Source organism: Cyprinodon tularosa, unplaced genomic scaffold, assembly GCF_016077235.1.
Source record: "Cyprinodon tularosa strain WSP-4 unplaced genomic scaffold, ASM1607723v1 ctg55, whole genome shotgun sequence".
Lineage (NCBI taxonomy): Eukaryota > Metazoa > Chordata > Actinopteri > Cyprinodontiformes > Cyprinodontidae > Cyprinodon > Cyprinodon tularosa.
Genome location: NW_024039285.1, coordinates 2,363,392 through 2,375,831, shown reverse-complemented (window position 1 = coordinate 2,375,831; position 12,440 = coordinate 2,363,392). Strand labels below are relative to the sequence as shown.

Here is a 12,440-nt window from a genome sequence, read left to right as displayed (position 1 = left end):
GATTTTAGCAGAACGTTTCCCATTGGGATAATTTATACAAACTTCTTTTTGATGGATTGTCTTGTGGCTGTATTTTAGTATCAACAACACAGATTTTTCTTTTAATTAACACTAATGAAAGCCTTGTGAGCCAAAACTTCTTGTTGGCATTGAACCAAACACTTTTATGTTGTTGTTGCTAAAATGTTTATGTCTGAAAATAGCATAGGCTTGTTATGTTACATAGAGTCAGGCTACAGGGTAAGACTGTGGTGACAATTACATCAGCCTGCTGTGGCTCTAAGAGAACAGATCAAAGGCGGTTTCATTTCAATTTTTCCCACAGAGCTTAGAGTTCAGTCAAATGACCTTCAGGCTTTATTACTCCTTTCTTGGAAGGGCAACAATAAGAATTCGTAGCTGATAGAAAAAAATAGAATTTAGTTTAAAAACATAAATAACTATATCTTTTTATATTCTTTTATATTCTTTCTTTTTTTCTTTATGTTGTATGTTTGACCTCTCCATAAATTCTCTGAATTCTATTGTTTTTCTTCTTTTTTCCCCCTTTGCTTGAATCTGCATGCTTAATCGAGGTCAATAATATTGTAAATAAGACCAACACTCTCCAATTTCAAACTACTAGTAAAAATTATGTTTTATTATTATTTATTATCAGTATTGAGGTGATGGTATTTTAACACCTTTTTTTTTATTTAACTTTGTTTTAAGGGTTTGTTGTCATTTTAAGGGTAGTGTGCTGTTGTTGTGTTTTGACAGTTAAACTTTTTTTTTACCACACAAGGTTTAAGGCTTCATAAATTCTGAGAATAAAAATGGTGCAGTATACAGCCTCTTGTCTCTAGTGAAGAAACTTTATTTATAAGTCTAAACTCTTGGATCAAACATGTTGGTATATGTGGCCTTTTATAAATTAGAGTCAAAGTTATATATACAGGCTTAAATATATGCAAATACATTGAAACACCAGACTTTACTGACAATAAAAGTAATTGTACAGCATTTCATAAGTCCTTTCGGAGAAATCTTTAGGGTTGGTATGAAGAAACAAGTATGTTTGGAGCAGCAAAGGTGAACTCAGGGAGAACATGCAAACTGTGGTGGCTTATTCAAAAACAATTAATAGTAAAAACAGGGAGGTGTGTCCACTTGAATCTATAGTTGTATCCTTGAGTTGTATCCTTGAGCTCACAGTGGCTAAATCAGGACTAAACTTAACTAACAAATGTAGAGAATATGTAGCCAATTGTTTCTAAATGAGTTACAGACCAAATATGTAGATGTAAGGCATGAATTAACCCTTTGATGTGGGGAGTTTAACAGAGAGAGACAAAAAAAAAAGGCATAAAGGACATTTCTGTGTAGACAAAACACAATTATTACCCTTTTTGTTTAAATATTGTCCATCCTCTGTTAGAATATGGATGGTTTTATGATGCTTGGGGTAGCTGCTGCTGTACATGACTTTATTTGATCTCCAACTGTATTTGAAAGGGAACAGAGGCTCATGTGTGATTCATCACTATTAAAGTTTTCCCTAACTCCATCTGCTGGTGCTGTGATCTTTTTACAAATGTTATCTACCTCTTGTCAAGATGCATATGGCTTTGCCTCTTATTGTACTTAATGGAAAGCATTTTGGATTCAAATATATTTACAGTGCCAAATATGATTGTGGTTACAGCTGCAAGTTTACTGCGGTATGTTTCGTCCAGCTTTGCATATCTAAAGACTGTAGATTTTACCAATTTCTTCTTCCTAAATAGTTTAGGGTCAGAAAGATTAAATAGCATTTGTGGATGTCAATTTTTGGGTCTTGGTTTAGACTTAACTGTTCTGTCCTGTTGTTGATATATATGTTTTTTTATCTAAAGAAAAATGTATATATAAATTGTAGTTTTGGCCCTATGCTCAGGGTCTCTTGGTGGAGATTCAGAGGTTGAATCTCCACCTATTGTACATCTCAGTGCCATCTGCATTTGATAACAGTTTAACGGTTCTAACAGTATTTCCCTTTATCAAGCTCTACACCTCATTTGATCCGTTCCTTTTTGTTTGTTTGTCCTTGCTCAAGAAAAGCATTTAAATGCAACAAGCTACAAACACTGCCAGGTTTTCATTTAGTGGACTTGGTTGTAAAGTTTATTTTACAAGTGTCTTTTGTGATACATTTCTCTGACATATAATTTTGCATGTAAGGCCAACAGCTAAAATTTGGTCTAATATGACCAGAGTACCTTAATAGCACATGTATAATTTGTCCCCAAACACTGATTTGCTTTTTGATCCCAGACAAAGGAAAGCATCGCCATAACATGTTTGACACTTCAGTTAGGTGACATCTGGAAGCATTTGGTCATACAGGATTTTATTAATTAAAGTGAATTACAAAAGAAATCAAAATATGGTCATATTTGCATAATCAAGACAAACAAATGTAAGTAATTTTAAACATAAAAACATGTCACAAAAATCCAAGTTTTATGGACAGTATTTGCAATATGGTCAATATAAATTCTACCTACTGGACATATTTTTCTCCCCTTTTCCTCCTCAGAGCTTCTGTCAGGACAATCTAAAACTATGCAGCAAGTGGAAAACTGAGTTTTTGTGGAGTATGTTCTTGATATTTTTATAGATTTTAAGGCTGAACTAAAAAAAATAAAAAACTAAGCTAAGAAACCTGCAAAAATCATCCTACTTAAAAGCCATTTCATATGATGAACAACAGTTATTTTCTTTCTAACTCCCTATCCTTATTAGACAGACAGATGTTTGTTTTGTCTTTCTCTTTTTATTTAAATTGTTATTTAATTCAGTTTATTTATATAGCTCCAATTCACAGCACATCAGTTTGAGAAATATGCCAGCATTCAGTACACACCCATGGATGTTTTTGATTTTCCTCGTCTTCATCGTCTGTGAATATTAAAATGTTTCCCTCACAATGCTGTTTTTACTAATTTCCCTAAAGGAGCTATTGGTTTTTCCAAATCACATGAATTCAAATTGCTGGTTGTAAGGTGTGTCTCTGCTGTATCTACAACATGATTCCTGAGTTGGATAAAAAACAGAATCGGAGCCCTACTTTTCATCTAATAAAAGGATTTGCAATGCAGTGCTGCTGCACCGGGACTCTGGCTTTTTAGAATGCAAATGCTACTTCCTCAGTCATCTATGCAAGAGTAATTTAGTGCAAAAACAAGAATGTTTATGTTATTTACTATGATTTATAAAGTAACATTAGTCACTAAAGCAAATATAATTGAAAAGCTATAGTAATAAAACTAGCAATGAGTACCAGTTTGCAGCTGAATAAACATAGCCCTAAAACCCATTGAATTTAATGTTGTGTTATTTGTGTTGAAAGTCGGGTTCAGCTGCTCTAGGACACTTTTCAGCTAGTTTAGAAACTAGATTGAAATACAGCAAATGTTCTAAATATCACATATATTTTTTTCGACATTGGTACCATATTCACGTATATTGGCGAACAGAGACCATTAAAGACCCTATTTTCTTTTAAACTTCCTGGCGGTTTTAATTCTCACTTATACTTTTACTCATACTGCATATAGACACAGCATTATGGCCCCTGATAGTTGTGGTAATTAATATTAAATAGTCTTCATAGTCTATATGATTCGTTTAAAATGTCCACAGCTGTTATTGATTTATTTTTCCAGAAACAGAGTATTTCATTATAAAAACACTGTAAAGTACAATACTCTATTTGTCTTATTTTTCTATCTGTGTTCTTTTATACACTTTTCTAAGGTGCACATTGTGTGACCATTGTGTGATCTACTCTAATCTTTTTCTGTAAACACCACAATTTCCTCATTGTGGGACAATAAAGGGATTTTCTATTCTATTCTAAGATACCTCTGTAAACATATGTTTGAAATCAATTAAACAAACATTTATTATACATTCCAAATACTTTTAAAATGGCAGAAACAAATGAAATTGAGTTCTGGATGGAGAATATTTAAAAAACAAGATTTATTTTAAGTACAAAATGCATTTATTTTGGGATTTTTTTTTTTTTAGTTCATTAATGAACTAAAAATTGCTTCCCTGATTGACATGTTTAGTTTGTTTACTGCAGTAAGTTATTATTTGATAACTTAAAGGTACACTATGCAACCGGTGTTGATTTTCCAGTGAGGCTCCCTCCAGAGGGCGAAAGTAAAAGTGCACTGTCGTAAATATGCACAGCTGTTCTCCTGGTTTCTCCGTCAAGCCAGGCGCGGTTGTTTTGAGCTTAGCAGCGAATGACTAACGCTGCGTTCACACTGGACGTAGCTGGCGCGACAGAAGCAGCGAGTTTACATGCAAAGTCAATGGTTGACGCGCGTCAAGGCGGTCCCGCGGCGCGATTTGAGCACCAGGCGCAGCACGTCTGAGCAGCTGAAGCAGCGCGTCGGGTGCGTTTAACGCAGGGAGAGAGACACAGCGCTGATGATCTCTCCTCTTAAACAGTTTATTGACGCCTAAATTAACTTAAAATGCAGAAATCTGCCGGCAGAATATGCAGTTTGGATTATTTAGATGAAAAACACCTACCAGCTACCGCGGTGAACCGCTGCTGATGAAGGGATCCATACTGTTGGCGCCCCGCTGGTATGTGGGGGTCTGAGCGGCTCCGACAGAAAAAATATTGAAGGCAGGATAATAATCTGAATGAACTGACGGCACTGATTACGTTTTCAGGTGTATTTTCTCATTTAAACACATATTAAAACTACTTTATTCCAATTGATCACAGCAAATATAGCTGCAAGGCAGAGAAAGGATAGTGAAGCTCCGCCCAACGCGCCTCAGACACAGCCGGAGCAGCAAAGCTGCTTCAGCCACGCGTCAGAACTAACTGGTACAAGCAGCAAAAAGGAAGCAGCAGACGCGATTTTGCTGCTTTTGCTGCGTGAACGTAGCATAACTGCACAAAGATCGCCACTGTGCTAGCAACGAGAATGCTTTTAACTGGGGGCGTGTAGCAGTTCTCGCCGTAAAGCAAGACTGACTCTCACGAGACTTCTGAGCCTGTGGGTGCGGGTCGGTGCTCCTGCAGTTGCAAGTGCAGTATTTCCCCCACAGACCACCAGAGCGGCCGAGAATACCTTTGTTCAACCTGAAATGACTCATTTAATCATCCAAAACGTTATGGAACACATTAATTAACTGAAAAATGTTGCATAGTGTCCCTTTAATGATTTGAGCATCTTTTCAATGTTTAGATATCTTTGTATTGAAATTTGACAAAAGCTATTTCCCACCTTACAGATTATCGCTAAGTTGTTGCTTTTCTTTGTCACTCTACATCTGATTATGGTTGTGCCACATCCACTCTTTGTTTTCTGATCAATGCCAGATGGGACTTTGTGTTCTGTTTAATCTGCGGGGCTTGTACCTTGAAACACTCATTGAGTAGGAATTTTTTTGTGATGTCCTAGATGAGTTGTTGTGCTTTTGGAGCATTCTTTTGTGGCTGCCCACTCCTGGGAATGTTCACCTTTGTTCGGTTTCCTCTAACTGTGGATAATAGTTCTCTTTATGGTTGACCGTGAGTCGCAAAGCCTCAGAGAGAGCTCATTACTGACAAATGTCATTGAATCTGCTTTCACATCTGTTCTTGGATCATTATTATTTTTTTTTTATAGCACTGAATATAATGGTTTTCAAGATCTTTTTGCTTAATTAATGTTGTTAGATGTTAGGGTTGTCTTATTTCTTAATGTCACAGGTCTGACAGTTATTAGGGATGGATGTGGCTGGAAAAACTGAACTGGACAAATTTGTTTAACTACGCATATACATGTATGCAAAAATTTAAAAATTAGTAATAGGTAGTCTGAAAGAGATATTTCTGATAGCAAATAAATTAAAAACTCTCTGTGTTCAAACAGATAAATTAAAAGCAAGTTCCAAAAATAATTAACATTAGCCCTGAACCTTTGAAAGCTTAGTCAATAGCTATGGAAAAAATAAACATTTGATTATTTCTTTTTTACATATAGAGGACACAGCTTTTAAAGAGGGTTTATATATGGATTAAAGATCACTTTATTCAATTCTTATGTTTTACAGGTAATATTATGCCATCTCTCCTGATTGTGCTGCAGATTCCTGATGTTAGGAAGCTTTGCACATCTTAAAACCGTTGCAAACATGTTTGTATGTGCAAAGCTGGTCTTCAAAGACTGTGCAAAGCAATTTATTTTGCAGATCAGCAGACGTCATGTACAAACCATTTATGGCATGTGTGCCTTCATTACTATGCAGATCATAATTTAATGACAAAACTGCACAAAGTAAAGCAACTTTCCAAATCTGTCACTCAACTGCTACCAGAATTTTTGCATATTATTTAGGCAAAAAAATTGACTGATTCTGATAATTGTGGCATGTTTGATAAAAAAGAGAGAGGATGCAAAGACACATGGGGGGAGTGCTCATCTCTTACCTTTCGCATTGGAGATGCTTTTCTCCCTTGATTCAACAAAGCATGACATACACTTATGTTCTATGTGTTTGCACCTTTTTTCATGTCTAATTTTTCAGAATTTTATGCTTAACTTTAGCTATATTCATCAATTCATCTTTTTAATTGAGTTTTTAGCACTTAGAGATAGACAACCTATGTGAGATGCTTGATAGATATTATTCAGTATTATACCGTAATTATTATTTTTAAATAATTTTTATCATTAATACCTCCACCGACAGGGCTTAGAAGCTCATTTGTCTTTTGCAACCATTCTCAACTGCCCATAGCATATGCAACCTGCGCATTTTAATAGCCGGGACTGAATTGGTTTGCACGTCTTAACATTTGCAAAGCAAAGTTTGTAGATCACCCATACAGTAACCACTTATTTGATGCATAAAAAAAAAATGCACATTCAATTTTGCGCCCCTTGTTATGAATCTTTTAAGATCAGGCTATAGGGGTGACGTGTCGGCAAATAGCAAGTACAGTTACTGCCTTCTAAGATTGAGATTACGTATGTAAATTTGATTATTAAAATTTTTTAAATAATATTATATTGTTCAGATTCCAATATTTTGTTCCAAAAACTTTTCCATTAACTTACAAGTTCTTTATCATCAGATTGATATTTCCTTAGACAGAAATCAAAATGTCATATTAATCTGATAATGGAGGGGATCCTGATAGATTTTCTTGCTCTACTTGGGTCATTTAAGTGAAGTCCTTGTGAGCATTTCATATTTATAAGTAAGCATGTTTCAGACACCCTGTGGAATGTGACTTTAGTTTCCTGGGATAAAAAAGGAGGAAAGGGAGATGTTAATGCTTATGTGTGACGATGGGGAAAGTCGGAATCTATTAGCTGAGGGTGACAATGAGAAGCAGAAAAAACTTAATGGAGATAAACATTTCATGCAGTGCAAAAGGAAACTTATATAGCCTTTTGAAGGGCTCACTTAGCTGTTTTAAATTCAAGATTTTGACCCTGTGAAGTCTGCATACATTATCTATACTACTACCCCCATCACAGAGTTCCTTTTTTTACCTTCTTGGGAAAAGATTCAGTATTCTCTGGGATACAGGGGTTTCTTAGCCACAAACAAGTATCCCTCTGTTCCTCCCATCTCCGGTTTAGGAGCTCTTTCTGTCTCTCTCAACTTCTCCTCAGGATTCTCATCTTAAATTCTGCAGCGGGTATAGTATTTAAATGTTTAGACATGAATATATAATATATAAGGCTTCTCTTTTTATTTTAAATATTTTTTTTCTTTTTGTCTCTTACAACTTAGCCTCTTCCTCTCTATGGTTTTGCATCTGTGCTCTACATTTCCTCCATTTCCCCCACATAATTCTGCTTTTTTTTTTTTTTTTTACAATTGTTTTGTTGTTGCTTGATATTTTATTTCATTATAAAATGGGTCATTTACTGAAATGTATTTATCATTTACGGAAATAGTATTATCATACAATATTTAAACTGTCTGTATTGTTTGTTAAAAAAAAAAGAGACAGACAGGCAGGCAAGTAGACAGATAGATAACACTAGCACTATTCCACTATTAGACAGTTATTGTCTAAAGGAAAATCTAAATGCTCTGTAATGGGCTGGAAATTAGCTTAGACAATGTTTAGCAGGAGTATTGATGTACCATGTTGTTTTTCCCTTTTTTTACATTGCACTCCTGAACTTCAATGCATTTTATGGTGATTTTATTTTTTTTAAATTTCCCCAAAATAGTTAGCAGATGTTTTTTTCTCTTTTATTTATTTTTTACTACTATATTTATTGCAATAGAAATCAGAACAAATGGGCATGATTGACATTTTCCTTTCATCTTTCATTCATCAGTATCATACAATAAACCAGTATAGCCATCTTCAGTCACAAATCGAAGTATACCCACTAAGAATGTCTAACTCTCTTAAAGCCCAAATAAAATCTATTAATTAAATCAAGGAATCCAAATAGTGGTGCTGTAAACGAACCAAGACAAAGCCTTCTACTAAAACTGACAGAATGGGCTAGGACAGCACTGACACAAGTCAATGTAGGAGCTCTCATCTTATGCTCGATGATATCTAGCTTTTGGCTTACATGCTCACGGTTAAGAACAACTGGATATCACCCTGATCACCTTTTGTAACTGGAACTACTGGCTTAGTTTAGTAAGGAAATGGAGCTGATTTGAAGTATAATGGAGGTAAATCCACCTTTCCTCAGAAAAAAATTGTCCTAAACATTCAACCAGACCTACATTAGAATGATTTAGATCAACACATAAACATATGTTGAAATAAACCAAAGTCCCGACATAAATCAAATGAAAAAATTTGTGGCAGGACTTGATAATTGGCTGGTCACTTCCTCTCTCCCTTCAATCTGTAAGAGCTAAAACTCTTTGTCCAAAATGAATATCCACACTTTGCAGAGAGGTTTTATTTGATGATTACTTGTCTTAGCGGCCTGAATATCAATGATTTTCATAATTTTTATGTCTCTTTCTGCTTAAAGTCTGGAAAACTCTACTCGTCCTAATCTTCATTAGCTTGGACTAGTTTGTGTTAATCTCTGACAATGAAATATGCCTTTTTATGTGATTACGATTTGGCAAGGAATTTTTGAAAGACTTCACTATAATAATACTTTTTTGTAATAAAATGTATCAGCACATTTTATTTCTTAATTTATCTAATTGAGCTAAAACAATTTAAACATGCCATGACGATATCTGTCTTTAAATAGAAGTCAGTGTAAAGAAAGTACAGTCCTTTCTCCTTGAAAATTTATTGTGGGTCTGATTTATTTAATGTGTCCTTCCTTTCACCTCTTCCAAGGCTCTCGCCCCCGCGACTGTGGTGATCTGTACGCCAGTGGTCAGAGAGAGGACGGCATCTACTCTGTGTTTCCCGTTCACCACCCTACAGGCTTCCAGGTCTACTGCGACATGACCACGGACGGAGGAGGCTGGACGGTGAGTCACTGCTGATCCAGTGGCAAACACACAAACATGTAGTGCTTAAGCCTTTTTTCTTTTATTGGTCCATTTTAGGGTTTTCTATGTATTTATTCTGGGGTCATAATCAAGATTAAAATGGGAAAATTTAATAAGGCTGCAGGCCCTTTCAACCCATCTACTTTTATAAATCTGCTTTAACAGACAGTATTAAGCTTCTAAAGTAAAAAGGATTCACCGAACCCGAATCCACCTGTGCACATTTATTCCATTTAAGTCACTCATCCAACCTTTAATGTTGTATACATTTCTTTCTGAGCTCCCGCTGCAATTACAGATGTACTGCCTCAGGAATCTCATGTATTAAACATTTCATAAAATTTTTATTTAACAGAATAACAAGGAGATCTCAGGACCATGGTACAAGTGCACCTTTTTAAAAATACTTTTAGTAGATTTTCTCTTGTCAAAAAGAAGGTAGATTTTTTTTTTGTATTTCAAGTGATTGCTGAAAGAATTATGAAGAAGGATGAAGAAAGCTATTAAAACAGCACTGATGGACATGACATGTTCAGGTGAAGGTTAAAAAGAAGGAGCCATTATAACTGTAGGGAAGATTTAAATCTAAATTACCCACCGATGCAAAGATGCCTTTTCAGATCGACTGCAACAAAATTCTTAGCCAGCAAGTTAGAATAAAGCTTTTGTGAAAATTAATGTACCTTTCTACTGCTAAGGCAAAAAAACAAAACCTTGATTGAATTATAGGTGGATAGTGGTGAGTAATCCTAAAACGGAATCACAGAAAACCGACATTTGGAGCTCCTCTAAGCATATGTAGTTATTATTCCCACTCCACATCTGTCAGTTGTCTGGACTTCCTCAAGTAAACAATCCTGTTTGAAAAGGGCTGTTTTCTGGAAGTGCTACGTCTTCTGGGAGAAGGAGACAGTGAGGTGAACAAACACTCACATGCAGCTGTTTGAAGTTAGACTGGGAATTGTTGTTCAATTGTATTCTACTCTGTACACACAAGCTCTTTCTAGTTAGAGACATTTATTTCCTTTTGGTTATGAGGTGTACCAAAGCTGTCCTCAGGGAGTGCTGAGAAACTCCAAAACGAAAATGAGAGAATTTGGACATTTACGCCATGTAAATCCATCACAATTCTTCTTCTCATCTCTATACAGGTTGTGATGCAATTTAACATGCAGAGGCGGACTTTGGAATCCATTCAAAACTTCCTACAGTATCATTTTTTTCTGTAACTGCAAAGTGATGCAAGTTGTTCAAAAAGTGTTTTATTGCTTTGCAGAAAAAAAAAATACATTTACAGATTTTAGCCTTTTACCTGATGGGATGATGCTTTGAAAAGATGTTTTTACAGCATGCTTTTTCAGCTTTTAGCCTTATAGATTTCTGCATTTTCTAACTTCTCAGTAATGTGCTAGCCAAATATCGTTGCACTAATGGTAAAAGTTTATATATTTTTAAAGTTTATATTTTTTTTTTGATGCATTAACTCATGATAAAATGTTTAGAAAAGTTCAGAAATAAATAAGATAGTAAGATAATAAGATTTCAACAGTATAAGGAAAAAAAGAAGAACTCACTTAGCACTTTTAAGTCACTCTGTGTTTCCTTTACATTTAACTAGCAATGCATTTTGGTCAGTTTACCTGAAATGTTGACAAAAAAATGATAAAGACCATTTGCGTAAGCTATTAGCCTCAAGACTGGACAAGAATCAATATTTAGCTCAATAAATTCCCAGTTCCCTTGCTTAACGCTAAGGGAACTGTTGACAGAAAATACCCAAGCTGGATTTGACATATAGCAAAGGAGGATTCTGGAGAAACAGCTATTGCCTGATGTTAAGTATGGCAAAGGACATGTGATGATGTTGGACCAGGAAAGATTAGAGTGCACTAGGCCATAAATTTGGTTTATGAACCAGAATATTCAAAATAAATTTCTGATCGACTCTATTTAAATACTAGAAACGGGTCATTATAGGGGGCTTTAGTGTAGTCCAAAACATATTGGATGGGAACACTGAAACCCTTCATCAGACACAAAATCAACCTTCTTCCATGGGCATCTAACTCTACAGATTCCATTTCTTTAAAAAAACAAAATCAAAACTATGGAATTAAAAGAGAAATAAAAATCATAGAATTAATTTATTACAAGAAATAGTTTTAAATCCTTCCCACTGTGTGCTCCAAAAGTAGTAGAAAAATGTCTTTTTGAGCAAAGTTGGTTGTACTGACAGTATTGACAGACTATGTACTGCAAAAAAAAATCCATTCTTTAATGGATTCACTACATTAATTTACTCACTTTAAATATTAAATGCAGAAATTAGAACTAGGTGAAATGATTTGGGCTTTTTTTTAACACTCTTTACTAGATGGGCTACTAAAAGGTGTAAAAATTTATTTGTTTTATTTTTAATACAGAAAAGTTGGAAAACCAGAAAAATAGTTTTTTAGCCCTTATCTACAGAAATACATGTTCATTATGAGCAATTCGAGATAAACTAATCTTATTTTGATAGTGTTTTCATTGTTAGGGGTACAATGTGAAATAGATAAAGCAATGTTGTCGGTGTCTAATTCACTGTGAATTTCCTGTGCATGTTTTTTTTTTTTTTTCAATCCTTATCACAGGAATAGAAAACATGCACGCTTGTTACAGTAAGCTTTCACCAAGTTAGTGTTATAGGCAAGGTGTGCAACCTGTGCGTCCATCTATGCATGGATTGTTTGCATCAAAGTAAGGTGACCCTCTACACTGGGACTTAGCTGTTCAGAGTAAGCAGGGTGCTATCCATGCTGTCCAGCAAAAAGGATTTCCGCAGCTGCTCAGATTGAGGTGATAACAAGCAGCTACTGATCCTGCCTGGAGTGTTGAGCTGGCTGTGATAATCTCTGAGCCTCATTAGGAGATCAGCATTGTGTAGTCCAACAGGAGCAGGTAGCAGGATTCTC

At 35.3% G+C, this 12,440-nt stretch overlaps 1 protein-coding gene across 2 annotated transcripts in view; it reads left to right on the top strand.

The window, feature by feature from the left end:
- The window catches only part of LOC119796466 (fibrinogen C domain-containing protein 1-like), a 207,141-nt gene that overhangs the window by 105,848 nt on the left and 88,853 nt on the right, over positions 1-12,440 (top strand). For both annotated transcript variants that reach the window (XM_038305036.1, XM_038305034.1), the window contains one exon: positions 9,329-9,465. In XM_038305036.1, the coding sequence (XP_038160964.1) occupies positions 9,329-9,465 (137 nt within the window). The remainder of the gene's footprint in view (positions 1-9,328; positions 9,466-12,440) is intronic.